Below are 25,278 nucleotides of genomic sequence, written 5' to 3'. Positions count from 1 at the left end.
AGCTATATATACAATTGTGAAGTGAATAATGTGACGAATATACGATGCAGGATATATATGATGCATTGAGAACAATGTTTCTATCGTAGTATACTTAGGCCTTTTTGTCTGTTTGTCAGCAAATGAATTGAATTATTAGTGGTGCTTTGACTTTGGATTTTTAATGAAATAGTCTATATATTTTTATAATATGTTTGTAAGGATTATTATAGGTCTGAGATTGTTTTTATATATATTTTTTATATATGTTTTCTTTGGTAGCCCTGAAGAAGTCTCGTGTGAGACGAAACGCGTTGGCTACGGTTATGAGAATATATGAATTACAAGATATCTGCGATCAAGATAAATAAAGAAGAAAAACTCTACAATTTGTGTCACATGCTCTGATTATATGAGAAGTGTATAGTGTATAGTGCTGAACCACTTGTGTTCATATATGTTGATGTAGGATTTTATCCTACACTTTTGGGAGTAAAGAGGGGAGTACTCTCTGGTTTCGTGCACCACTATTCACTGATTACAAGAACCACTGATATTTGCTGGGTGCGGATTCAATTAGCCTCTACCCTCATCTTTGTGTTTATATTGTGTTTCTGGGATGCCAGCACCAGCATCTAAGGTTGTGATACTTCACTATGGATTATGATGATAAGCGTGAGGAACTCTTAGAAGATCTGTTTAGCGATAGACCATCGAGTAATGCACCACAAAAAGGCAATAGCACAGACAAAAATGAAGGCCTAAAAAGTAAATTCATGCGATTGGAGAAACTAAAAAAAGCAGAATTAGCTAAATGGTGGGACGGCGCTACTCTCAAAAAATACATTGAGAATAAGCGCATCCCTAGGGGACTCAGAATTCTTATTTTCCCCAATTTCGAGGATTTGGATCCCGATCTCCTTAAAGATTGGGAAGAAGGGCTATATGAAGCATCCTATAGAATGATGGGGACATTAATAACGAATGCTGAAAGAAAGGTCTCTAAAATTAAAGATGAAATCAAGATATTAGAACTAGAGATCAATGAGAGCAATCTAAAGGAGGCAATAAGAAAAACATGATAATTCTGAAAAAAGAGATAAGTAACTACCAAATGTACCTAAAAGAAAAGAAACATAGCAAGATCTTAAGAGATGAGGGGGATTACAGAAGGGGACGCATTTTCACATATGCACGAAAATATGATGACTTGCCCCAAAAATCTCAACAGACTGAAGGCAATTTAGGTGAGAAGCCCAACAGTGCCTTTTCCAGTAGCACATCCATCTCTTCCATTGAAACTGACCCAGGTGAAGGGACTAGCAATACATCCAATACAGATCCCCCCTCGGTTTTTTTACAAGAAGTAAGGAGGTACAGGTTGGGAAACCGATCGAGAACATCAAACGAAGAGGCAGGCGGAGGGGTGGCAAGAAACACAAGATCAGGGGTGAAAGCCAGAGAACAAAATGTGGGCAACAAGAAATAGAAATTGACATAAGTTGTATGAATACTCAAAATGAAGTATACACTGAATCAGATACATTGTCAATTGTTAACTTATCCTCAAGAATATTGTCGTCTCAGGAAGAACATGTCTTGAGTAAAGGACTAAACTACTGCCCCACTAGTAAATGTGATTTTGTAAATCTACACACTGATCTGTTTAAATTCTTGCGCAAAGTAAAAATTAAAAAGTATTTTGAAGATCATCCAGTTGTCCCTTGTGCTCCTTTAGCAGCAATTAATGATATGTCTACACCATTCATACCATCTATAGCTGATTTACATACTACGCATATTCTTGCTACTCTGTATGATGAGGAGGAGGTTGGAGATGTTAGACAGCTGGCCGATCACCTTAACATTGCACAGGACTATTCCACGGACAGTGGCTTACATTGCAGCTCGAAATTCATTCCTCCGCAGATGAGGAACTCTGCCATAGATGATTTTTACAAGAGTGTAACAAAAGATCTCTATGAACTGGAAGATTCCTATTACACTAAACGTAGATGTCTCCATCCGAATAATCTCAGTAAAACCGAGCATGAGACATTACAATCCTTAAAAAATGACCAGGAATTGGTCATAAAAGAGGCAGACAAAGGCGGTAACATCGTCCTTATGAATCGAACGGATTATCTTCGAGAAATAGAGAGACAGTTGAATGATGTCAACTGTTATGACAAGCTCAAAATGAATCCTCTATCTAGAATAGAAGGAAATATTAATGCACATCTATGGGACTGGCATGAATCGAGCCTCTTGACGGACAAAGAATACCAATTTTTACAGGCACATCACTCTCGGTCACCATGCATTTATGTTCTACCAAAAATCCACAAAGGGGGCCCGTTTCCACCTGGGCGCCCCATCATCAGTGGAAATGGAGGGCCAACGGAAAATATGGCCAAATATGTCGATAGCTTTCTTCAGCCTATTGTAAAGAATCTCCCGTCCTATCTTAGGGATAGCTCTGACCTCTTATGCAAACTTGAGGATTTTAAATGGGATCAAGAAAATCTATTTTTTGTCACTATGGATGTGGAAAGTCTCTACACCTGTATTCATATGAAGGAAGGAATGAGGGCTTTAAAACACTTTCTCTTTAGAAGGGGAGCGCAACATTTGGAACACACTGACATGCTACTTAACATGGCGGAGATTATTCTAACACATAATGCTTTTCTGCATAATGGTGAGTGGTTCTTACAACGACGCGGTACTGCGATGGGCTCCAGATTTCCTCCATCTTATGCGAACCTTTTCATGGGTCTGTATGAGGTGGAGCACGTCTGGGGTCCAGGAGCACAAGCCTGGGTCAACAACGTGATCTTCTATGCACGATACATAGATGATATCATCATGATATGGCATGGCACAACTAAACAACTCAATGAATATCACTGTTACTTGAATACCAACAATTTCAATGTAAAACTCACCATACAGTACTCTGAAACCAACATAGAGTTCCTAGACCTGAGATTGTTTACCTTAAATGGTAACATACATAGTGATATGTACAGGAAAAAAACTGCTTGCAACAGCTATCTGCATGCCACTAGTGCACACCCACGCTCTACCATAGAAGCGATCCCATTTGGAGAAATGGTTCGCGCTAGACGAAATTGCAGTCTAGAATCTGACTTTAAAACTAACATCAAGAAAATCAAAAGCAGATTCACACAGAGAGGCTATAATCAAGCATGTCTGAACAAGGCCGAGAAAAGGGCCATGTCCCTCAAGAGGAAAGAGCTACTAACTACTAAAAGAAAGAAAAAAACGGATAAAGAAAGCGGGGAATTTGGGTTATACTTTATCACAGAATATAATGCCCTTAATAATCATGTATATAACAGCTTAAAGAAAAATTGGCACTATCTTTCAAAGGATGGCTCGATAAGTATGCTAACATCAAAAAAAACCAAAGTAATATACCGTAGAAGTAAGACATTTAAGGAGGTACTTAGCCCGAGTTATATCAGGGACTCCCCTGTTTTGAGGCAAACATGGCTACCTGACAAACCACCCGGATTCTATACTTGTGGTAACTGCTGTATATGCCAATTCGGTATTAATAAGAACAAAGTATTCAGCAATGGTTCGAGGGAATATACCACAAATTGTTTTATTAATTGTAACACGGAATTCACGATATACATGATTGTATGTGCATGTCAAAAGAAATACATTGGTAGCAGCATACGCAGTTTAAAGCTGCGTATACAAGAACATGCCAGAGCCATAAAAAATGGGAATGACAAATACCCGGTTTCTGTGCACATACAAAGTGAACATCCTAGTGAAAAGAATTTCAAATTTTATGGCATCGATCATGTTAGAATGCCAGAACGAGGGGGCAATAGAGAGCTGATATTGAGACAGCGAGAGGCGTCATGGATATGCCGTCTCAGGACCGTACAGTTTGGTCTTAATGCCAATGATGAAATGCATTATTTCCTTTAACTACCTAGGAATGATCTTTAACCATAGAGACCACATGGACATGTCTATAATACCTAGGAATGATCTTTAACCATAGAGGAGCTATGGACATGTCTATAATTCTGTCCGTTCAGCTGATAATCTAATTAAACTGTCAATGTAGTCAAGGATGGACTTGGCAATTAATCACATAATCGAACATCTCAGTTGGCATATCATATTATTGTACAAGGCTTAGAAACTACATAATAATTTGGAAAATACATCTTCAACTGATATTGGACATATATAGGTTTTACACACAGACATATCATGTGGAAATCATGATATGGTTTCCGTTTCCAGCCCTGTTACAATCATGATATCAGCATAACTACCGATTGGTTAGGTCAGTTGCCACATAATTGTAATTTTTGTGCAATCATTACAGAATTGACAATGTCATGAAAAGCTGATGGGCCATTCAATGGTGGTCGACATAGGTGTTAAATTTGGCTTGGTATATGCACAGTGCATTATATGGATGTCATCATGTGAAATATATTATGAATTATATAAGACAATTTCGGTTTAAAATTGTATTGTTGTCATTTTCAGTCTGGGAATCATTATTAATAGATATTTGCGACATGAAAAGTTTTTTTGGCCACTCAAAGATGGCCGCATAATTGGTAAAAGTTGCGATAATGTCTAGCGTGTTGCAATTGATGGACACAACTTTGCATAATATTGATTTAACTGTACAGCCAATATTGTATTTATCATACCGAGGTGTGTAATCACCTCAAATTATAAAGCACGATGAGTCTTTTGATCGCACACCTCTAAGTTACAAAATTCACATCGCGGAACAAAATATGAGTAACCATGCCCGTTTACAATCCGATTGCGAAAGAACCTGTTATATATTTGATATCATAAACGATGTTATCATTTTTCGTTGCCTATAAAATATGGCACAGATAGATATTGATATACAAGAACACTTGGCCAAAGAATTTGTTACACATCTGATAGTACATTGACAAAACAATGTTATCGTTTTTCGTTGCCCACAAAATATGGCATAGATAGATATTGATATATAAGAATACTTGGCCACTTTAAGATGGCCGCCACGTTATCCCGTCATGATGTCTACTGACTATACCGGCACATCTAATTGGACACATGATTTTGACATTTCCGGGGGCGGCACTATAAGAAACCGCGAAATACGCTTGTACTGTTTCGCCGCTACTATGATGTGAACAGGCTGGCTAAGAGTCGACTAGAAGTAAGTGATTTAAAGAACTAGCTGTAGGAACTCATACACCATAAAGGTCTTTTATGCGAGCGTACGGAAGGGAGAAGTACGCTGTCACGCAGAACCATGTTTATGATGGGTTCGGGGCGGTTACAGAGCAGGAAGTAAATGGTGAAACAAAGTCTAGTAATTTAAAAACCACGACGATATCTCAGAGGTTTGCAATAAGATTAAACTGAAATCGGTAATCCATGTATTTGCATTAACGGCGCATAAATGGATAAAGGGCGGTCCTATGAGTCAAATATGTCGTTATCTCTGATTATCATATTCAGATTCACGTATCCATAACAATATATTAAATATTTATGGACATTGCCAGAACTAAGCAGTTCTCTTAAGATGAATATAATGAATGTGCCCTATGCAACTGGTCCAGACTATATTTCATATCGTATTCGTCTATGTCAGGATGTTAGAGCTCGCATGAGCTAAATAGAGGTGAAATTACATAAATAATATTAATTTGTAATACAATGTATGGTACATAAAGTGAAAATGACAACCAATTTTCGAATAAATGAAGGAACAGCAGTAACTGCTCGTTTATACTTTAGTTCAGTTATGGCGTTTGGTTAGTAGAAATATCATGGCCCATATCATGACTGCATGCATATACATGTAAGAAAATCTTTCTTCTAGAATAACATGTGACCATGAGAAGTATTCATCGCAGAACTCCATATCATAGGAATTCGCCATCACATAAGGAGCTTATTCAATATATACATGAGGTATGCAAGTTATATATATGTTATGTACAATGAACTAATGTATAGTGATGACTCGTGTAGTTGGGAAAACCGTAGCAATATGACATGGCTATAATGGGAAATGTTCAACTGACAGTGTTTATATACAATGGGATTCTCTCTCTGTAACTTATTTGACATTACGTGATAAATTAGAACAGTCCTGTCATAATCCAAACAAAATGCATGCCTCTCATGACTATATCTTTGATGGTTCATTAATATTAACTAAACGGTTGTGCTGAACTTTGTTGGAATGATGTAATGTACAGATGCCTATGGAAAGCTATATATACAATTGTGAAGTGAATAATGTGACGAATATACGATGCAGGATATATATGATGCATTGAGAACAATGTTTCTATCGTAGTATACTTAGGCCTTTTTGTCTGTTTGTCAGCAAATGAATTGAATTATTAGTGGTGCTTTGACTTTGGATTTTTAATGAAATAGTCTATATATTTTTATAATATGTTTGTAAGGATTATTATAGGTCTGAGATTGTTTTTATATATATTTTTTATATATGTTTTCTTTGGTAGCCCTGAAGAAGTCTCGTGTGAGACGAAACGCGTTGGCTACGGTTATGAGAATATATGAATTACAAGATATCTGCGATCAAGATAAATAAAGAAGAAAAACTCTACAATTTGTGTCACATGCTCTGATTATATGAGAAGTGTATAGTGTATAGTGCTGAACCACTTGTGTTCATATATGTTGATGTAGGATTTTATCCTACACTTTTGGGAGTAAAGAGGGGAGTACTCTCTGGTTTCGTGCACCACTATTCACTGATTACAAGAACCACTGATATTTGCTGGGTGCGGATTCAATTAGCCTCTACCCTCATCTTTGTGTTTATATCCAAAGGGCTCCCCTGGTTGCTCCAGGCCTGCCCTCACTCACCTTCACTGGGTGAGTCCCTCAGACCTTGCTGGTCTGCACCATTGACTTTTCACTTTTCACGAGACTTGCTGTTGCCAAGGCTTGTTGGTTCCAATCCGGTTGCCGACACCTCAGTCAGCTGCAGACGTCGTGGGACACTCCGAATCCAGCTGCTGGTCATCGTCGATCTCTCCTGGACCTCGTGAGCGAAGAGCCAAAACACCCTCAAGCACCTGAAATCACCCGACATCCGTGGGCATCCATCTTCCTGGCCCCAGGTCACTGGCAAGTGACTGTGAACACTGTCCCTTCTGCTTTCAGGTCTTCTTCATCGTGAATCCAGCCTTGGATTCCACCGGACACTTCTTCAGTCTTCGCAAGCAGCAAATCTTCTGTGGCTTCCATAGAAAACAGCGACGCGACCCGACACCAAAAGACACCTATGCACCCGGCTTCCCTGGGTGAGGTAACCCGTGCACTCCTGTGCCCTAGTGTGTGTTGGCCCTCGAATTACTTACCTTGTAAGTGGCTTGCTTGTAGACTTCCTCGAAGTACCCTAAAACTTTAAAAATCCAACCGCGACTTGCTCCATTGTAATCAATAGGGAACCCGCGGCTGTGTTCTCACACTGCACGCGTCTTTCGTGGGTCTTTTACTTACCTGCCTTGGGTGGATTAGTGAAGCCCCAGTGATTCTACAGGCCCTAGGCCTTGTCCCCTTGCAAGTCGAGTTTCCTAAACCTCTTTTTTAGTATATGGTCTGGTACGCCCCTAGGGCCCCAGATATATTTGTGCTTAACTTATTGTGAAACGTTGATATTTGAATGTGTTCCTGGCTTCTAATTTCATAAAGAGATTAGTAGAGTGTGTCTAGAAGTAAATACATATATATTTGATATATATACCTGTGTGGTGTCCTTTCATTTGGAAATTCAAGAGATTATAAGGTAAAACAAGCTGCTTTACATTACTCTGAGACTTAGCCCGAAGGCTGCTCTCCACAGCTACCACTAGGATAGCTTTCTTTAAAAGGCTGACTTAAACCTATCTACCATAAGAGTCGAATTGGACTGGTGCAAGGTGGCCACTATAACTAGTGACCAGCATATGCCAGACCAACTTCTCACATTGGTGGGCAGCGTGTGAGATTCCAGCTTGCCATTGTTTTACCAGAAAATATCTATTTGAATTACTAACTGAAAATCACTTAAGGTACTCAAGGTACATATAAAGTCAAGCTTAGTATCAATAAGTTCTACTGAACTTAGAGCTGTTTGTGAAGGGATAGAATACCCTTGCTACAGCTCAAGCTAGGATCAGTAGGCCACAAACTAGTGTAGGTAGTACAACACTGCACAACACTAGAATGTCCTCAAGGGATGGAGCCAGTGGGTCCACCCAACCTCAGTATAAGGACATGACCTTCTTTGACTTGAAGGCCATGTGTGTTGCAAGACACCTGGGGTGAGGACAGAGTCCCTCCACACAACACCTGATAAATTTGCTAACAGCAGATGATCTTAGACTAGCTCTAGGAGCTAGTGGATCTGGATCAGGGGGTGGGTCAGCCATAGTCTCTGGGTCAGATGATGAAAATCAAGATGACCTGGAGTCTGTGATTGAAGGGCCAGACCCACAAGGGTCTTAAAAGGACAGAGGAATTCTCCCTAAGAGAGCTGACAGAAGTGAAGAGAGGCCTAGGTCCCCTTCAAGGGAATCTAACCACTCATATCACTCTGACAGAGAATCTGTCCACCAGAGGAACTCATACTCTAATAGAAGAGAGACCTCCTCTGAAAGAAGGTACAAGATGCTCCAGTATGAGGAAGCAAGACTTGCCCTCAGAACCAAGCAATTGGCCTTAGATAGTGAAGCCTTTGAGCTACAGAGAGCTTCTAAGAAAGAGGGGTTAGAACCCCCTGGTGGCAGCAACAGTGTCCCTAGAGGCAGAGATTACATTCCAGACCATAGGAACCTGTCCAAGGTTGTTCCTCCCTTCCAGAGTGGGGATGATATCCACAAGTGGATAACTGCTATGGAGAGGGCCTGTAAAGAACAACAGGTCCCCCAGAAACAGTGGGCATCAATCTTGTGGCTCTCCTTTTCTGATAAAGGTAAAGACAAGCTCCTCACTGTTAGAGAAGAGGATACTGATGATTATGAAGTCCTGAAGAGTGCACTGATAGATGGGTTTGGCTTAACCACTGAACAGTACAGGTTGAAGTTCAGAGATACCCAGACAGACTCAGGACTGGACTGACTTTGTTGATTGTGCAACCAAGGCTCTGGAGGGTTGGCTGGTTGGTAGTAGAGTTACTGATTTTAAGGGATTGTATAATCTTATCATGAGAGAACAGATCCTTAATAATTGCCAAAACCAGTTGTTGCATCAGTACCTGGTGGACTCTGATCTGACCTCTCCACAAGAATTGGGAAAGAAGGCAGACAAATGGGTCAGAACCAGGGTGAGGCAGAAAACCCAGAACCAAGGGGGTGACACTAAGAAGCAAGATCCTAAAGGCTCAGAGAAAGGTGGGGATAAGTAAAAAAACCAGAAGTCTTCACAAGGGCCCCAAAAATCTTCATCTGGTGGGGATTCACAGTCTACAAAGGGAAAAGGCCAAAAGAAGCCCTGGTGCAAATTCTGTAAACAGAAAGGGTACTGGACTTCTGATTGTACCAAGTCCAAAGACCAAAACCACCACCACTCCTGCCCCTAAGGCAACTGTTCCCCCTAGTGCGGCTATTGGTGGAGGTGGTAATCAGAATAAGGGTGTAGTAGGGTTGACCCTGGGTTCTGAAGTGGAGTCTGGCCTAGTCGGAGTACCCACTCAGGCATTGCTGGTTTGTGAGGGAGACATTGATATGTCCTTCCTAGTGAGCCCCAGTAATATGGGCAAGTACAAACAGCAGCCTGTAATAAATGGCAAACAGGCTTTGGCATTCAGGGACACAGGTGCTAGTGTCACTATGGTGGCAGAGGATCTGGTGGACCCTGAGCAGATCATCCTGGGTGAAATGTACCAGGTAACCAATGCAAGCAATGTCAGGACCACCCATAGTCTGGCAGTTGTGAATTTCTCCTGGGGAGGGGTAACTGGCCTCAAGAAGGTAGTAGTCAGTGCAGACCTCCCTGTCGAATGTCTATTGGGCAATGATCTGGAGACTTCAGCCTGGTCTGAAGTAGAGTTATGGACTCATGCGGAGATGTTGGGCATACTTGCAGAGGTATTTGCTGTGACCAGGTCACAGGCCAAAATGCATAAAGCTGAACTAGCTCTGGATCCTGAAACTATGGACCAGATGCTACCCAAGAGGAGGAGCAGTAGGGTTAAGGCTGTGCCTTCCCCTCTGTCTCAGATCTCAGATTCCCCTCCTGCGGGAGGAGAAGCATATCCTGAAGAAGGAACTGCCCCTGAGAGACTTGAGCCTGATCAGGTTGAGTTCTTGGGGGCAGGGGGACCTTCCAGGGAAGATCTGAATATGGAGCAACAGTGCTGCCCCTCTCTTGAACCCCTCAGACAGCAGGCTGCTGCTGAGGCTGCTGGGAGTGCTAGTGGGTCCCATAACGTTTATTGGGATGAGGGACTTCTATATTCTGAGGCTAGAGATCCTACCCCTGGAGCCACCAGGAGGTTGGTAATACCTCAGACGTTTAGGGGGTTCCTCTTGACCCTAGCACATGATATCCCTTTGGCAGGACACTTGGGCCAAAACAAGACCTGGGACAGGCTTGTTCCACATTGTCATTGGCCACAAATGTCAGAGGACACAAAGGAGTTTTGTCGCTCCTGTGTCACTTGCCAAGCCAGTGGCAAGTCAGGTGGCACAACAAAGGCCCCCTTGATACCACTACTTGTGGTGGGGGTACTCTTTGTAATGGTAGGGATTGACATTGTTGGGCCCCTTGACCCTCCAACAGCATCTGGGCACAGGTTTATACTGGTGGTAGTGGATCATGCCACCAGGTACCCAGAAGCAATTCCCCTCAGGACCACCACAGCCCCTGTGGTGGCAAGAGCCCTCATTGGAGTCTTCTCCAGAGTGGGTTTCCCTAAGGAGGTTATATCTGACAGAGATACAAACTTTATGTCAGGGTATCTGAAAGCAATGTGGAAGGAGTGTGGTGTCAATTACAAATTCACTGCTCCCTATCACCCACAATGCAATGGGTTGGTTGAAAGATTCAACAAAACCCTAAAGGGAATGATTAAAGGCCTCCCAGAAAAGCTTAGGCGAAAATGGGACCTTTTACTTCCCTGCCTTCTGTTTGCATACAGGGAGGTCCCACAGAAGGGGGTTGGCTACAGCCCTTTTGAACTTCTGTTTGGGCACCCTGTCAGAGGTCCATTATGTTTGGTGAAGGAGGGCTGGGAGTTACCTCTCAAACCTCCCAAACAGGATGTGATGGACTATGTACTTGGTCTCCACTCCAGGATGGCCGAATACATGAAGAAGGCAACCAAAAACCTGGAGGCAAGCCAAGATCTGCAAAAAGCTTGGCATGACCAAAAGGCTGTACTGACTGTATACCAACCAGGACAGAAAGTGTGGGTGTTGGAGCCTGTGGCCCCAGCAGCTCTCCAAGACAAATGGAGTGGCCCCCATACAATTGTTGAGAAAAAGGGAGAGGTCACCTACTTGGTGGATCTGGGAACTCCCAGGAGCCCCCTTAGGGTGTTCCATGTCAACAGATTGAAACCATATGTTGACAGGGCTGACATGGGCTTGCTCATGGCAACTGATCAGGAACAGGAGGAGGAGAGTGACCCTCTCCCTGACCTGCTCTCACAGAACCCTGATGATGGGTCAGTAGATGGTGTTGCTTTGGCAAGCAGCCTCACTGACCATCAGAAAACTGAATGTCTGCCTGTCAAGAGTAAAATCTACAGGCAACCTGACCATGTCAGGGACTGTATCAGGACTGAAGCCCAGAAAATGTTGGAACTAGGAGGGATTGAGCCTTCAGATATCCCTTGGGCTATTCCAGTAGTCCTTGTGCTACCTCATACCCAGGGTGGTAGGAAAGAAATGAGGTTTTGTGTAGACCTGTGGTAGCACAGTAGTCCTTTTGCTACCTCATACCCAGGGTGGTAGGAAAGAAATGAGGTTTTGTGTAGACCACAGAGGCCTCAATGCAGTCACCAGGACTGACGCCTATCCAATTCCCAGGGCAGATGAGCTCATTGATACTTTGGCCTCAGCCAAATATCTGAGTACCTTTGACCTAACAGCTGGCTACCGGCAAATCAAGTTAGCTGATGAAGCAAAGGCCAACGCGGCATTTTCAACACCTGGTGGGCACTATCACTTTGTGGTGATGCCCTTTGGTTTGAAGAATGCACCTGCCACTTTTCAGAGGTTGGTGAACAAAGTTCTGACAGGTATGGAAACTTATTGCTCAGCTTATCTAGATGATATTGCTGTCTTTAGTTCCACCTGGCAGGATCACCTGGTTCACCTCAGAAATGTTTTGGAGGCCCTACAAAAAGCAGGCCTCACTATCAAGGCCACTAAGGGCCAGATAGGGCAGAGTCAGGTTGTGTACCTGGGTCACCTTGTAGGTGGAGGCCAGGTTCAACCTTTGCAGAGCAAAATCTAAACCATCATGGAATGGGTAGCTCCAACCACCCAGACACAGGTGAGAGCCTTTTTAGGCCCGACTGGGTATTATAGGAGGTTTGTTAAGGGATATGGATCTATAGTGACCCCCTTAAATGATCTTACCTCTAAGAAAATGCCAAAAAAGGTTCAGTGGACAGAAAGCTGTCAAAAGGCATTTGATGACCTGAAGCAGGCCATGTGCACTGCCCCCATCTTACAGAGTCCAGACTACACAAAAAAGTTCATTGTCCAAACAGATGCTTCTGAGCTGGGTGTGGGAGCTGTACTGTCTCAACTGAATGATGAAGGTCAAGACCAGCCAGTAGCTTTTATAAGCAGAAGGCTGACCCCTAGAGAGAGACGTTGGTCAGCTATAGAGAGGGAGGCCTTTGCTGTGGTGTGGGCCCTGAAGAAGCTGAGGCCATACTTGTTTGGCACTTACTTCATAGTTCAGACAGACAAGCCCCTCCTATCAAGGGCATAGGTACTTTACAGGCCTACCAGGGGCTGAAGCATGTATTATGCCACTGCTGGGAAGCAGACTTAATCTGACACCTCAGGCCTGGTACTGCAGCCTGGGTGAGGTAGTGTTAGCACTCCCCACAGAGGTATAGGTCCCTATATCTCACCATACACACACATATAAACCTATCAGTCACCCCTACAGCAGGCCCTATCAATCCTGAGGGCAGGGTGCTTGGTTTACAATGTGAGGGGGTGCCTCTGCCTGAGCAGGGCCCCTCTGCAGCTGGCAAGGTCTATTCCCTGTGGCTGTTTGTGGATGCGGTTAAACCATATACTCTTAAGTGCATTATAACCTCCCGGTAAATGCTAACTTTAGAATGACTGCATCAAAACATGTCGTGTTTGGTGTCAAACAACTTGGAATCATACCCCCACACCAGTAACTGGTGTGGGAGTATGATCCCACCCTTCTAGAGTGGAAGACATGTACCCACTGTGGAAACACGGTAGAAATCTGAAAGAGCCCTGGCATCACAAAATGGATGCCACCAGCACAGACACTGGGCTGCCCTCCTGCTGCTGACTGAAACTCTCCCTTTCTTTTACTATAAGATAGGTACACCTTGCCATTGCAAGTTAGATAACCCTGGACGACGCTTTACCAGAAGAATCCTGGTTCTTCGACGTTCCACTACCTTTGGAAGACGGAAGAATCTCCCTTGGAGTTAAAGAGTGACTCCCCTGCTTGGCAGGCACCAAAAACTTGAATCAACGGTCGCAAACTTTCCAGCTCCCACCGGAGTCCGAAGTCCCTGCAGCCCCAAAAGTGGATTTCCTGACTTCGACGGCCATTGTGAGTCCCCAGCATCAGCAGACGAGGAACTGCAATACCTGGGTACCGTGCACTATTGTCGAGTGCAACCCCTTCACGACGTTCTACGAACTTGTGCTTTGGACCATTTGTGGCCCAAGCCTCCAGCAGGTTGTGCACCGAAAATCAGAGGCCTTCCCCGCCCCCAGTGACCGTGGGCTCCTGTAAAGCATTTCCTCACAAGGCGTCTTCGCGATCCCTTGCCCATTGGCTTGTGGGTCCTCTGAAGACTTTATCGAACCAACGGGCTCCCCTGGTTTCTCCAGGCCTGCCCTCACTCACCCTCGCTGGGTGAGTCCCTCAGACCTTGCTGGTCTGCACCATTGACTTTATTCACTTTTCACGAGACTTGCTGTTGCCAAGGCTTGTTGGCTCCAATCCGGTTGCCGACACCTCAGTCAGCTGCAGACGTCGTGGGACACTCCGAATACAGCTGCTGGTCATCGTCGATCTCTTCTGGACCTCGTGAGCGAAGAGTCAAAACACCCTCGAGCACCTGAAATCACCTGACATCCGTGGGCATCCATCTTCCTGGCCCCGGGTCACTGGCAAGTGACTGTGAACACTGTCCCTTTTGCTTTCAGGTCTTCTTCATCATGAATCCAGCCTTGGATTCCACCGGACACTTCGCAAGCAGCAAATATTCTTTGTCTTCCATAGAAAACAGTGACGCGACCCGACACCAAAAGACACCTATGCACCCGGCTTCCCTGGGTGAGGTAACTTGTGCACTCCGGTGCCCTAGTGTGTGTTGGCCCTCAAATTACTTACCTTGTAAGTGGCTTGCTTGTAGACTTCCTCAAAGTACCCTAAAACTTTAAAAATCCAACCGCGCCTTGCTCCATTGTAATCAATAGGGAACCCGCGGCTGTGTTCTCACACTGCACGCGTCTCCCGTGGGTCTTTTACTTACCTGCCTTGGGTGGATTAGTAAAACCCCAGCGATTCTACAGGCCCTAGGCCTTGTCATTCTGCAAGTCGACTTTCCTAAACCTCTTTTTTAGCATATGGTCTGGTACGCCCCTAGGGCCCCTGCCATATTTGTGCTTAACTTATTGTGAAACGTTGATATTTGAATGTGTTCCTGGCTTCTAATCTCATAAAGAGATTAGTAGAGTGTGTCTAGAAATAAATACATATATATTTGATATATATACCTGTGTGGTGTCCTTTCATTTGGTAATTCAAGAGATTATAAGGTAAAACAAGCTGCTTTACATTCCTCTGAGACTTAGCCTGAAGGCTGTTCTCCACAGATACCACTAGGATAGCTTTCTTTAAAAGGTTGTCTTAAACCTATCTACCATAAGAGTCGAATTGGACTGGTGCAAGGTGGCCACTATAACTAGTGACCAGCATATGCCAGGCCAACTTCTCACATTGAGGTTAACCACCCCCACTCAAGCTTTTTTACTCTCAAATCAAGTTAGCAGCATTGCAGCTCGCGAGGAGCCCCAGGTAGGGCAAAGCACGTCTATGGCTGTTAAGCCTTTTTTATTTGACAGCTGGCTCTAGATTTAGAAGGTGACATTGTTCTGAGCTTCTGCTTGGAATCAATGATACAAAAGTCTGTGCTCTCGTTGAATTTTTTCATGTATGAAGGTTGTGCCTGAGACTCGATTCTGGGACTAGGCCATCAACAAAGGGCCACGGGAGTGCTGCTGTGTTGATGGCTGTAGTCCAAGTTTACATGTAGTACGTGGACATCGCAGTGGATGGCTACTTTAACTGGCTGTAAATTGAGACTATTCGATCTTGGTATGCACTTGCAAGGGACGCTCTTGGAGAGATGTCAGTCAGTGATGTGGAAACTGATCTATGAGCTTATGGATTAGCCATAATGCCTGCCACACTGTCCGCCTATAGCTAGTAGGCTCTGGAATTATAACATCCTCTTCTTTGAATCAATGTCACCGCCACACTGATCTCTTTGGAATGGCTTCACTGAGTGTAGTTTCTATACTCCCCCAGTTCAAAATGGCCTTCCCGCGGCTCACCTTTCCACCCAGCTCTTGTAGCTGGGGATGTCCTTGGCGTAGAGCAGTTTGTTTGATGGGGAGTCTTTGCCGAGGCGGTGTTCAGACGTCGAGCAGGAGTCCATGAAGGTCTGGGCCACCACCGAGAGGCAAGCGTCCGTGATGCTGCCTTTATGGATGTCAAAGACAAACTGGGGGTTCTTGATGACGTTTACCCAGAACCTCAGCGGTAAGCTGTCAGGGAGAAAGAAACAAAACACGTCAGCCACCAGACCAAATGAGTATCAGCCAAGACTAAGATGGAACGCAGAGGATTATGGACTATGTTAGCCAGGACCACAGCAGGTCTAAGGTCATCAAAGGCAACTGAAGTGTGTCAAGGGGCTAAGGGCAAAAAGGTCAAGCTCACAGCAGGGTAGCACCGGACACCCCTGCTTGGAGGGTATCACTGGACATAGAGCAGCAATTGGTTGCAGCGTATAAAAGGAGTTGAGCCCCCCAAATGCCACACACTCATGTTAACCATATTTAACACAAACATCAGCATCTACACTCAGAGAAGAGACACCAGTGGGCTTATAGACTACATAAGTGCAGAAGCCTCTCAAAATGACATCTGTCTTTGATACTGAACACTTGGAAACCATGAGTAAAAGTGGAAAGGAGTTAATAAAAACTAGAATTAGGTGTGGAGCTTTCTTTGATGCCGAATCACCAGCCTCCGGGATAGGAACGCTGGGAGGTGGACAGTTCCATTCTTCCCCGGTGCCGCTTCAGCCTCTGCCTCTGAAGCAGCCATTTCACACACAGATGTCCAGGCTTCTCCCCTTGCTTTAATGGAGAAAGAAGTACAAAGAAAAGTAAAGAAAGTAAAAAAGAGAAACAACCTGAGGTAATTTTGTTTTCTACTTTTCTTAGATTGATTCAGCTTCGCTATTATCAGAATAAATCAGAGGAGCCCAGACACCCATGTTTGGGCACAGTGGGAGAATGGAGGTTTTTTTCGACCTTTCTTTCTACTCTCCTGCAGAGCTCTCCATTTTGGTTGGATGGGGTGCACATAGCCCTATTGCCCTTACCTGCAAGTCAATAACTGCTTTTAATACCTCCTCTCGGTATATGCTGCAGGAAGGGTCATTAACAGCTCTTACGGCCTGCGGATGCCTGCTGTAGCACTTAATCATTTTCTAAAGAGATGTTTTGAGGTCAATTGTATCATATATGGACTTCTGAGATATCTTGAGGGACTATGTAGCTGTATCAACCCTCTATGGTATGCTTGGGTTTCTACTGCCATCCTTTTTAGGTCGAGGGACTGTCCGGTCTGCCGAAGGCAGAACCGGAAGTCCGGAGATCTTATGATTCTTAGAGTGGCTATGTAGCCCGCCTCTCTTTTTGCCTCTCCTCCATTGGCTGGCTTCCTAAACGGAGGCCAGCCATTGGAGGAGAGAGCCGTCCCTCCAAATAGGCTCCGTCTTTTTCAGATTCCGGGGCGTGCTCCGTGCTCTTCTTTCCACTTTTTAGCCACGCCCTTTTTTAGGCGTGTTTTTCTCTCCTCCAGCCAATGGCAAGAGGAGAGAAAAAGAAACACGCCCCCGAATCCGAAAACGCCACTGCGTTTCTCCGAGGCATTTCTGCTTTGCCTCGGAGAAAGGCGGCGGTGTGTGTTTTCTTTCCATAGATGCTCGCTTATCTCCCTGCCTTTCTGTCCTTCGCCCCCCTACTCTCGTCTCTTGTTCCAAGAGTCCGCTGATTAGGCATATAGCACTCAAATACGGGATACGGAACCAGGAGCCTCGAAGAAGCGCAGATGCCGCACTCCGCCGCCATTACAGAGGTTTGCCCGCAGTGCTCGAGCAGTGCCAGGCGGTCCGTTTCCCTCTCCGCACTCCTTCAGAAGCAGCTCGACTCCAGTCTATAGCTGCGCCAAGGCCAGGCGCACCCCCAGGGGCTCCGTGGAGTGCTTCTCTTAGGAGCGATCCCTCCCAACCCCCCCCCCCCCCCACTGGCCCCAGGCCGCAGCGTGTAAGCTGCCCGAGCGCAGTGTCCATGGCCGCCCTGGCACGGCATTGGTAAGGAGGGGGGCTTCACCTTGAGCCACATCGGGCGTTGGTTATCGTAGCTCAGTGGACCGAGCCCGCCAAACCTGACAGCGAGCCATGGTGAGCCATGTGACACACGCAGGAGTGAATGTGCAAAAAGAAACCCGAGGGCGCACTCTCTCTAGGCACAAAGGTAACAGGAAAGAAGTGCTTCGGATAAAAACATTCCCAAGGCCCCCTTTTGTATATACAAGCATTAAATGAAATACATTTTAACGTTATTTGCCATGCCCTTGACTTAAATGTTTTCGTCTGTATAATGTTTGGCAAACATCTATTTGGGTCACAATCCCTATGTCATCTGTTGCCAGTTTAGGACGAGAAAAAACTCCTAAAACTTACCAACCATGAGCTGGGTGAAGAGTGTTTAATTTGAGCCGGTGGTTACATTTGGGGCCCACCGACATTTTTTTTGGGGGGGGGGGGGGGCAATGGCTTATTAGACACCCTTGAGATACGGCACCCGCGTCATTCCACAACGGCGCTGCTGCACTTCTGTGAAAACCTTTGGGCACTATTCGCATTCCTGTGCAAATTAAGCACCGGTGAAAAATGCACCTATCGCAGATTATTAATTTGGTGGCGTGTTGTATATAAAGGGTCATGGTTAGTGCTGCTACTTGCAAATGAGGGCGTCTGTCTGCTTTGGAAGACGCGCCTTGAGCGGAAAGTTTGGCACTATGAAAAGGTAAGCTGCTTGTTAACGTCTGTTCATGTCATGTTTCGTGTGGTGCTTCACACATGGCGCGTTGCAGCATGCATCCTGCCCTCTAGAACGACCCCCCCCCCCCCCTGTCATTTAATGAGCCGGCCGTGCTGAGGCGCTGTATGCTAATGAGCTAGCGCCGACATGGAGGCCAGGCGGGAGCAGCTCCCATGGGCGCTGCCGGCGCTGGCGCTACTCTGATCGAAATGGCGGGAAGAGGCACAGAGTCGGGAAGAAGGCGCTAATCAGCCGAAACACACCGGTGTGAGACTGAGCGCTGCCCTTCAGTGACCTGCCGATAACAAGCGCGGGGAACCCCTGCAGGTCGAGCGGGGGTGGGAACGGAACCCCGGAACGGCAGCCTGGAGGGGTCAGCGAGGGCAGGCTGGTGGGTGGGAGTGAAGACTGGGGCAGGAGGCAGGGAATTGGGTGCAGACGGGGCCAAAGGGCAGTGTGGAGCCACCCACCGCAGTGCTAATGAGATGTGGAGGCGGGCCAAGATCCCTCTATATAAAATTACCAATATGAAACTTTTAAACAGGAGAAATTACGGGTACAAATAAAGGAGAAACTGACCCCCCACCCCATTGACCTGGCAAGGGCTAAGCAGGGCACTAAAAGGAGGTGACCTTGGAACAAGACAGAGCACCGAGTGTGACATTTGGCGACGACATCCGGTGAAATAAGCGCGGCTGCTCCTGCCCCCAAGTACACTCAGCTTGTGATGACAACAGAGGGGCAGATGACCCCCCTCCTCACCCCTACAGGCTTCCCATCAGGTAGCTTCTAAGAGCCATGTGGTAAGCCCCGCCCTTCATTTGCATTTAGATAGCGACAACCAATGAGGAAGCCGGCGAGGATTTATAGTGCCATTAGGTCCTTTCATTCACAAACAAACCCCTACAGTGCGCGCTCCGGAGCTCAATAGGGGAGGGAAAGGGGAGTGTCCCGTCCCCTCCGGTCACCTCCAGGCTGCCTGCCAGCTCAGAGGGCTCGCAGAAACTTGAAGGCGAATTTGGGTGTTGTATGGGGTCTTCTGCAGCCATTGCGTCCCCCGGACTATGGAATAAGCACCAAGGCAGCAACATGAAGGTCAATGTGAGTACATGGTGTAGCATTTTTTATTACCATTTACTTCTGTTAATGTTAATATATATAAAGCGCCCGTCGCGCTTTCCAGTCGCACCCTAGCGCTACACCTTCGATTTTATTAATATAGTGTGGAATTTAAAGTTACGTATGCTGTGCCAGCTGTTAAGTGCCAAGAAGCAGTTCATTGTTCACTGTTCTACAACAATGTGCAAGTCAGTGTATATGTTTCTCAGTTGAGTTGCACAAAGGGGAACGCTCTTGCAGTCATCCATTGACGATGTGTGTATTTTTATTTTTAAGTATTATTATTTTATGTTTTCAGTTTAATCAGACTGAATTCGTTTTCCATTTAGGAAGATTCTTCCTACTCTGGCTGAAGCGCACAGTTTCATTCTACCTGGGTTATTTCGGCTTCGACGCAACTTCGTGCATTAATTAAAACGTCACCTTTAAAATGCAGGCGAAATGTTCATGGGGAATTTGATGCAACACATTGCGCTTTGAAAGATTAAGTGCGTCTCGCAATACAGTGGGTTCGCAAAGTGCTAATTTCTCAGACTAACGTTATGAGCACGGACTGATTCAGAGGGATGTGAATTGAACAGGTCTGTTGGCGGCGTCTAGGAGTAGGTATGCCAACTAATTGGTATTCACCTATTCAAGCTCAGGAGGAACGGAAGATGCACTAGCCTTTGTAGCCACACATCCCGAAATCAGCTACATTCACCCAGTAAACTCAATATTGTCAGACAAGTACGTGTGCAGCCTCAGACAAACATTTAAGTAAAGGACAAGCTTTGATTATATGCTATGAAAATGTGTATAGCGCTTCCTTCGCTTGGCGAGGCGCTGCAGCACTTTACAGAAGGGGCAGTTCGTTACTCTGCGTTGTCAGAGCTCCTTCCTCATTTACACTCACAAATGGGGGCTTTGTTTTGTGTTGCCAAGGCTGATACTAAGTTGTGTTGTTTCCCTGCCTTGAAATACAGGATGTTACTACCTCCTGTCAGTTTCAGAATTAATGTCTTTCTTTTCTGGAGTGCTGTAAGAATTCTTAGAAAACATGCTTTTATTTGTATTTCTTTACATCAGCAAATAGATGAAGAGGCGGTACTGAAACTAACAAGACAGGAATCGGATGCAAAAAAAGTGCAGTTTAGAACTTCTGTGAAGTTTATGGTGCAGGGATAGCTTAGTGAGTTTAGTGGCACTGCCGAGAGCGTACATGCTATTTTTTATGTAATCTGCTTGAAAAAAAATTCAATATTACATTCGGGACGGTTAAGGCTCCCCATTAATCTCGTAGTGATGTTGGTGCAATATGGTACCTGCAAAGCCATTTGAATTATGCAACAGGAAAGGAGCCAATTATGTTGCAGGATTGACTAAATTATGGGGCAATACAAGGCACATTATGCATCATAATGCGGTGCATTTAGTGATGGTATTGCTTAATTAGTTTGTCATTTTTACATATTAAAACTGCATGGACAAAGGTTTTTACACCATTGGTACCAGTTTCACACACAAGTACAGCCACAAGCAACAAAGAGACCAGTTAACATTTAAACAGGAGGTGGAGTGGGTGCCACTTCTGCTTTGGCTCCCAAGATCAATGTGTATGTGTCTAGATATGTGTGTGTGTGGCTCTCTATGTGTGTGTGTGGTTCTGTATGTGGGTGTGTGGTTCTGTATGTGGGCGTGTGGTTCTGTATGTGGGCGTGTGGCTCTGTGTGTGTGTGTGTATGTGCCTCTGTGTATGTATGTGTGGCTCTGTGTGTGTGGCTGTGTGTGTGGGTGGCTCTGTGTGTGTGTGTGTGTGGGTGGCTCTGTGTGTGTGTATGGGTGGCTCTGTGTGTGTGTATGGGTGGCTCTGTGTGTGTGTGGGAGGCTGTGTGTGTGTGTGGGAGGCTCAATGTGTGTGTGGGTGGCTCTGTGTGTGTGGCTCTGTGTGTTTGGCTCTGTGTGTTTGGCTTTTTTTTGTAGGTGGCTCTATGCGTGGTGGCTCTGTGTGTGGGTAATTGTGTGTGTGTGTGTGTGTATAGGTGGCTCTATTTGTCTGTGGGTTGTTCTATGTGAGTGGCTGTGTGTGTGTGAGTGGCTGTGTGTGTGTGGGTGGCTTTGTGTGTGTGGGCGCAAATGCAATAGGTCTCGCATTTGAGAGTGATTAAGCTATTGACATTGTAAATAACAATGCCGTTTCTTTAAATGTTTTAAAAACAAAAACATAAACCACAACCTCACAACTTCACTCTCTCTCACTCACTACCTCAATCACTCTATCTCACTACCTCACTCTTTCTATCTCACTAACTCACTCTCACTCTCTCTACCTCTCTCTCTATCTCACTCCATCACAACATCACTCTATGCTTATATATCACTACCTCATAACATCCCTCTCCCTCACTACCTCACTCTTTCACTACCTCACTCTCTCTATCTCACTACCTCACTCTCTATCTACCTCACTCTCTATCTCACTACCTCAGTCTCTATCTACCTCACTCTCTCTCACTACCTCACTCTCTATTTCAATACCTCACTCTGTCTCTCTATCTCACTACCTCACTCTCTCTCTGCTAATGCAATAGGTATCACATATGCAAAAAAGAAAAGCTAATGCCAATAGAAATGACAATGCCATTTATTTAGGGATACAAACATTATAAAAAAATAATGAGCAATACCAATAGCTCTACCTATAATATTGCCGAGACCATTGCATTGTAAATGCTTGTTCTACTTACACCTTGTATCAATTGTTTAAGTGCTTTTTCAACACCACTATGGTTGACTCAGCCCTTCTAAAGGGATTCACATTAGTACAAATGTCTAACGCTTATAATCAAAAGGAAAAAACACAGTTCTGCATGCGATGAGTGCTTTATACTTAATAATTGTCAGTATCACTGCGTGGATGCCTGCCTCCTTACCAGTTGCTCTTCCAGGTGTGCCGCACATCTGTATCATGGATTGTGTGCTTGTCCGCTTGCTCATCCAGAAAGTCAAACATGTACTTGATGGCTAGCGGCAGGGCACTGCCCCGGTGCACTGTGCTGAAGAGTGTCTCAAACAGGTCATCCACAAACTTCTGCAGCGTACCCTATGGAGGAAAAGACAAGCAGCAGTGAGGGCAAAGCCACCCAGGTCCAGTAGAAGCATTGGAACCCGAAGTAAAATGACAGGTCAGTCACTCCAACCCAGACAAATGGGATATAGTGGATTCTTCTTTTAAGTAATGCTAGTGGTGCCATTGACGGCTGCCTAGGATTGGCCTGAACTAGCATAAACCCTGAACCCAGCAATGCACTACTGCATTCGTGCCACAGCATGCATAAAACGAAGTAGGCAAAGCAGTGTCCCGGTGGATTGTGCAAACGCTCCCTGAGATCTTGCATGAGATGCGCTTGACCCCAGAAATACAGTTGGCTAAGACTTGCCCACATGAGATCTGCATGTTCGGGAAGCAGTTTAGGAGGTGAAGTGATCTCATCCACCTTAAGCATTTGTGGGAGTTATGGCAAAACAGTCTCACTCGTTTCCAGCAGTGTTGATATCCTTGCTTTGGGAGGCAAGCCCTCATTGGTTAGCATCAATTGCTTAAAATCATTTCATCTATCTGTCAAATCCCCCCACCTTCTAAAACAAGCAAATCTTGGCCAGTCCACCAGAGTTAGGTGCATCTACATTGCAGTTCTGCATCTACTCTGATGTGTTCTTTTCTCATGTTAAAAAGTTAAGTTACAAACTGTGTCACTCGTACACACTAGAATGTACCACAGTGCTTAAGCCATCAGGTCCGTTGTAAAGAACAACTGCGATAGCCACTAAGAGACAAACTTTACAGCCTTCTTAAAACAACTCTGATCTAGGTCAAGTGACCTGAAAGAGTATTCTAAAATGCAACTTTAAATGCCACCGTTGGGCTCCCTGGGAGGAGCTTTCTTTAACTCGATGGCTTGAGATAACCATTTTTTAATTAGTTCTTGGCGGAGAAGTGGGCTTGTGGCTACCCCGTCAGTCAGATTGAGAGATTGGCTTCTAATTACTCCATCCATCTTCACATGATCACAATATGTAATCATGACCAAGTCACGGTCTTTTCCAGGCTCCATTTCCTAATCTATCCCTCTAGACCTAGTGGCATAATGATTGAAATGCTGGGCAACATCAGCAAAAACTTGGGTAAAAATGGTTCTCAGAAGAACTCGTTCACGTGAAGTGCCAGAAAAGGTTTGAAAAGTTTGTGAGATAAAACGAATCTTCTCTTTGCACAAACTCACACATGGTCTCTGTTGTATACATGTCTTACACAAATAAAACAAGCTGCCTTATAAGCTTGCATAAATGAAGTGATAATTTGAGCAATCAACTTGTTACGGTATATCACAAAATTACAGTCTTTCCATTGAGATCATCCAAGTTCATCCCAAACCTAAGCTATGCAACAAACTCTTGTAATACTTCCTTGTAAAAATGGACACTCTCCGCCAGAGTATTATAACCATAAACACACAGCAGCCACCGACCATCACTGAAGACACCTCCAATCAACTCAAATTCTGTGAATCTCCTCTGTGCAGGTGGCCAGGTTATTCGTGATCACTGATCATGAGAACTCTACAATGACTTGCTTAAAGATAGGCTTGTCCACCTGCAGCTCAAACATTCACTGGCAACACCTCTGTTTAAAAAGGCATGAAATAAACCAGTGTGTTTAGCAAAGGCACTCAAGACAGCATAACAACATCCAGCTCTTGGCCCAACCCTCTCTAGTGACTCTTAATATTAGTTGCACCTTAAGTGAGGGATGGAACCCACTCTGATGAACATCACTTCTCTGACCAGTGACAGACCTGCATACTGATCCAAGGCTGACTTCAAAATACTCCTAGACTGGCTCACAACAACTAGCAGTGTCGGAGGACCGTCCCGTCAGTGTTTTATCTCCCTCAAATCTGAGGGGACACACCAAGTAAAAGTCACATTGGCTGACAAAACCTGTAAGCTTCATCAAATGTCGGGTTGGCTTTGCTGCTGACACTCTCCAATGACTACATACCATGCTGGTCAAATAGCCACAGCTGTTTCAATATGGACTACCACATGTATGTCAATGACAATCAGATAGGCCTGGTGATGCCACAAACACTTCAATCTGACTCGACACTCAGCTTAGATGATCTGGAAGTTCCAAAGGTTGGCACTCTCAATGTAAACCAATAACTAATTGTGCAAGTGAACAGCATCACCAAAAACTCCCAATTCGAATATTTTCAGTAGAATTCCAATCTGCTTTGCCATCTGCTTTGCCTATCTCAAAGCATTGCTTTTGCTCTTGAAGTAGTCATCCCCAAGATGGTTAACTACAGTGGAATCTGTGTAGACCACCATGCTTAGATGCTGAGAATGTTCCAAAGACACCGCACTATGCTTATTGTCTCATGCTTGGCCTGAAGCGCACCGACCATAACAAACCACCAAAATCTCACTCTACTGGTACCTGACTCAATAAGGGGTTGAATTAAAAGTCTCATGACTCAAACAAAAAAAAACATAGTCAAGAGTAAGAATATAAGGA

General features: G+C 44.8%; 1 protein-coding gene across 1 annotated transcript in view; it reads right to left on the bottom strand.

The window, feature by feature from the left end:
* LOC146870133 (plexin-A2-like) overlaps positions 1–25,278 on the bottom strand; it is a 239,584-nt gene that overhangs the window by 16,258 nt on the left and 198,048 nt on the right. Inside the window, exons 11-12 of the mRNA XM_085641065.1 lie at positions 22,631–22,800; positions 15,816–16,028 (exon numbers count right to left, since the gene is read on the bottom strand). Coding sequence (XP_085497191.1) covers positions 15,816–16,028; positions 22,631–22,800 — 383 coding nt within the window. The remainder of the gene's footprint in view (positions 1–15,815; positions 16,029–22,630; positions 22,801–25,278) is intronic.

The sequence above is a fragment of the Triturus cristatus genome, chromosome 1_1 (genome assembly GCF_964204655.1).
Source record: "Triturus cristatus chromosome 1_1, aTriCri1.1, whole genome shotgun sequence".
NCBI classification, from domain to species: Eukaryota; Metazoa; Chordata; class Amphibia; order Caudata; family Salamandridae; genus Triturus; species Triturus cristatus.
This window is presented reverse-complemented; position numbering and strand designations above follow the sequence as displayed.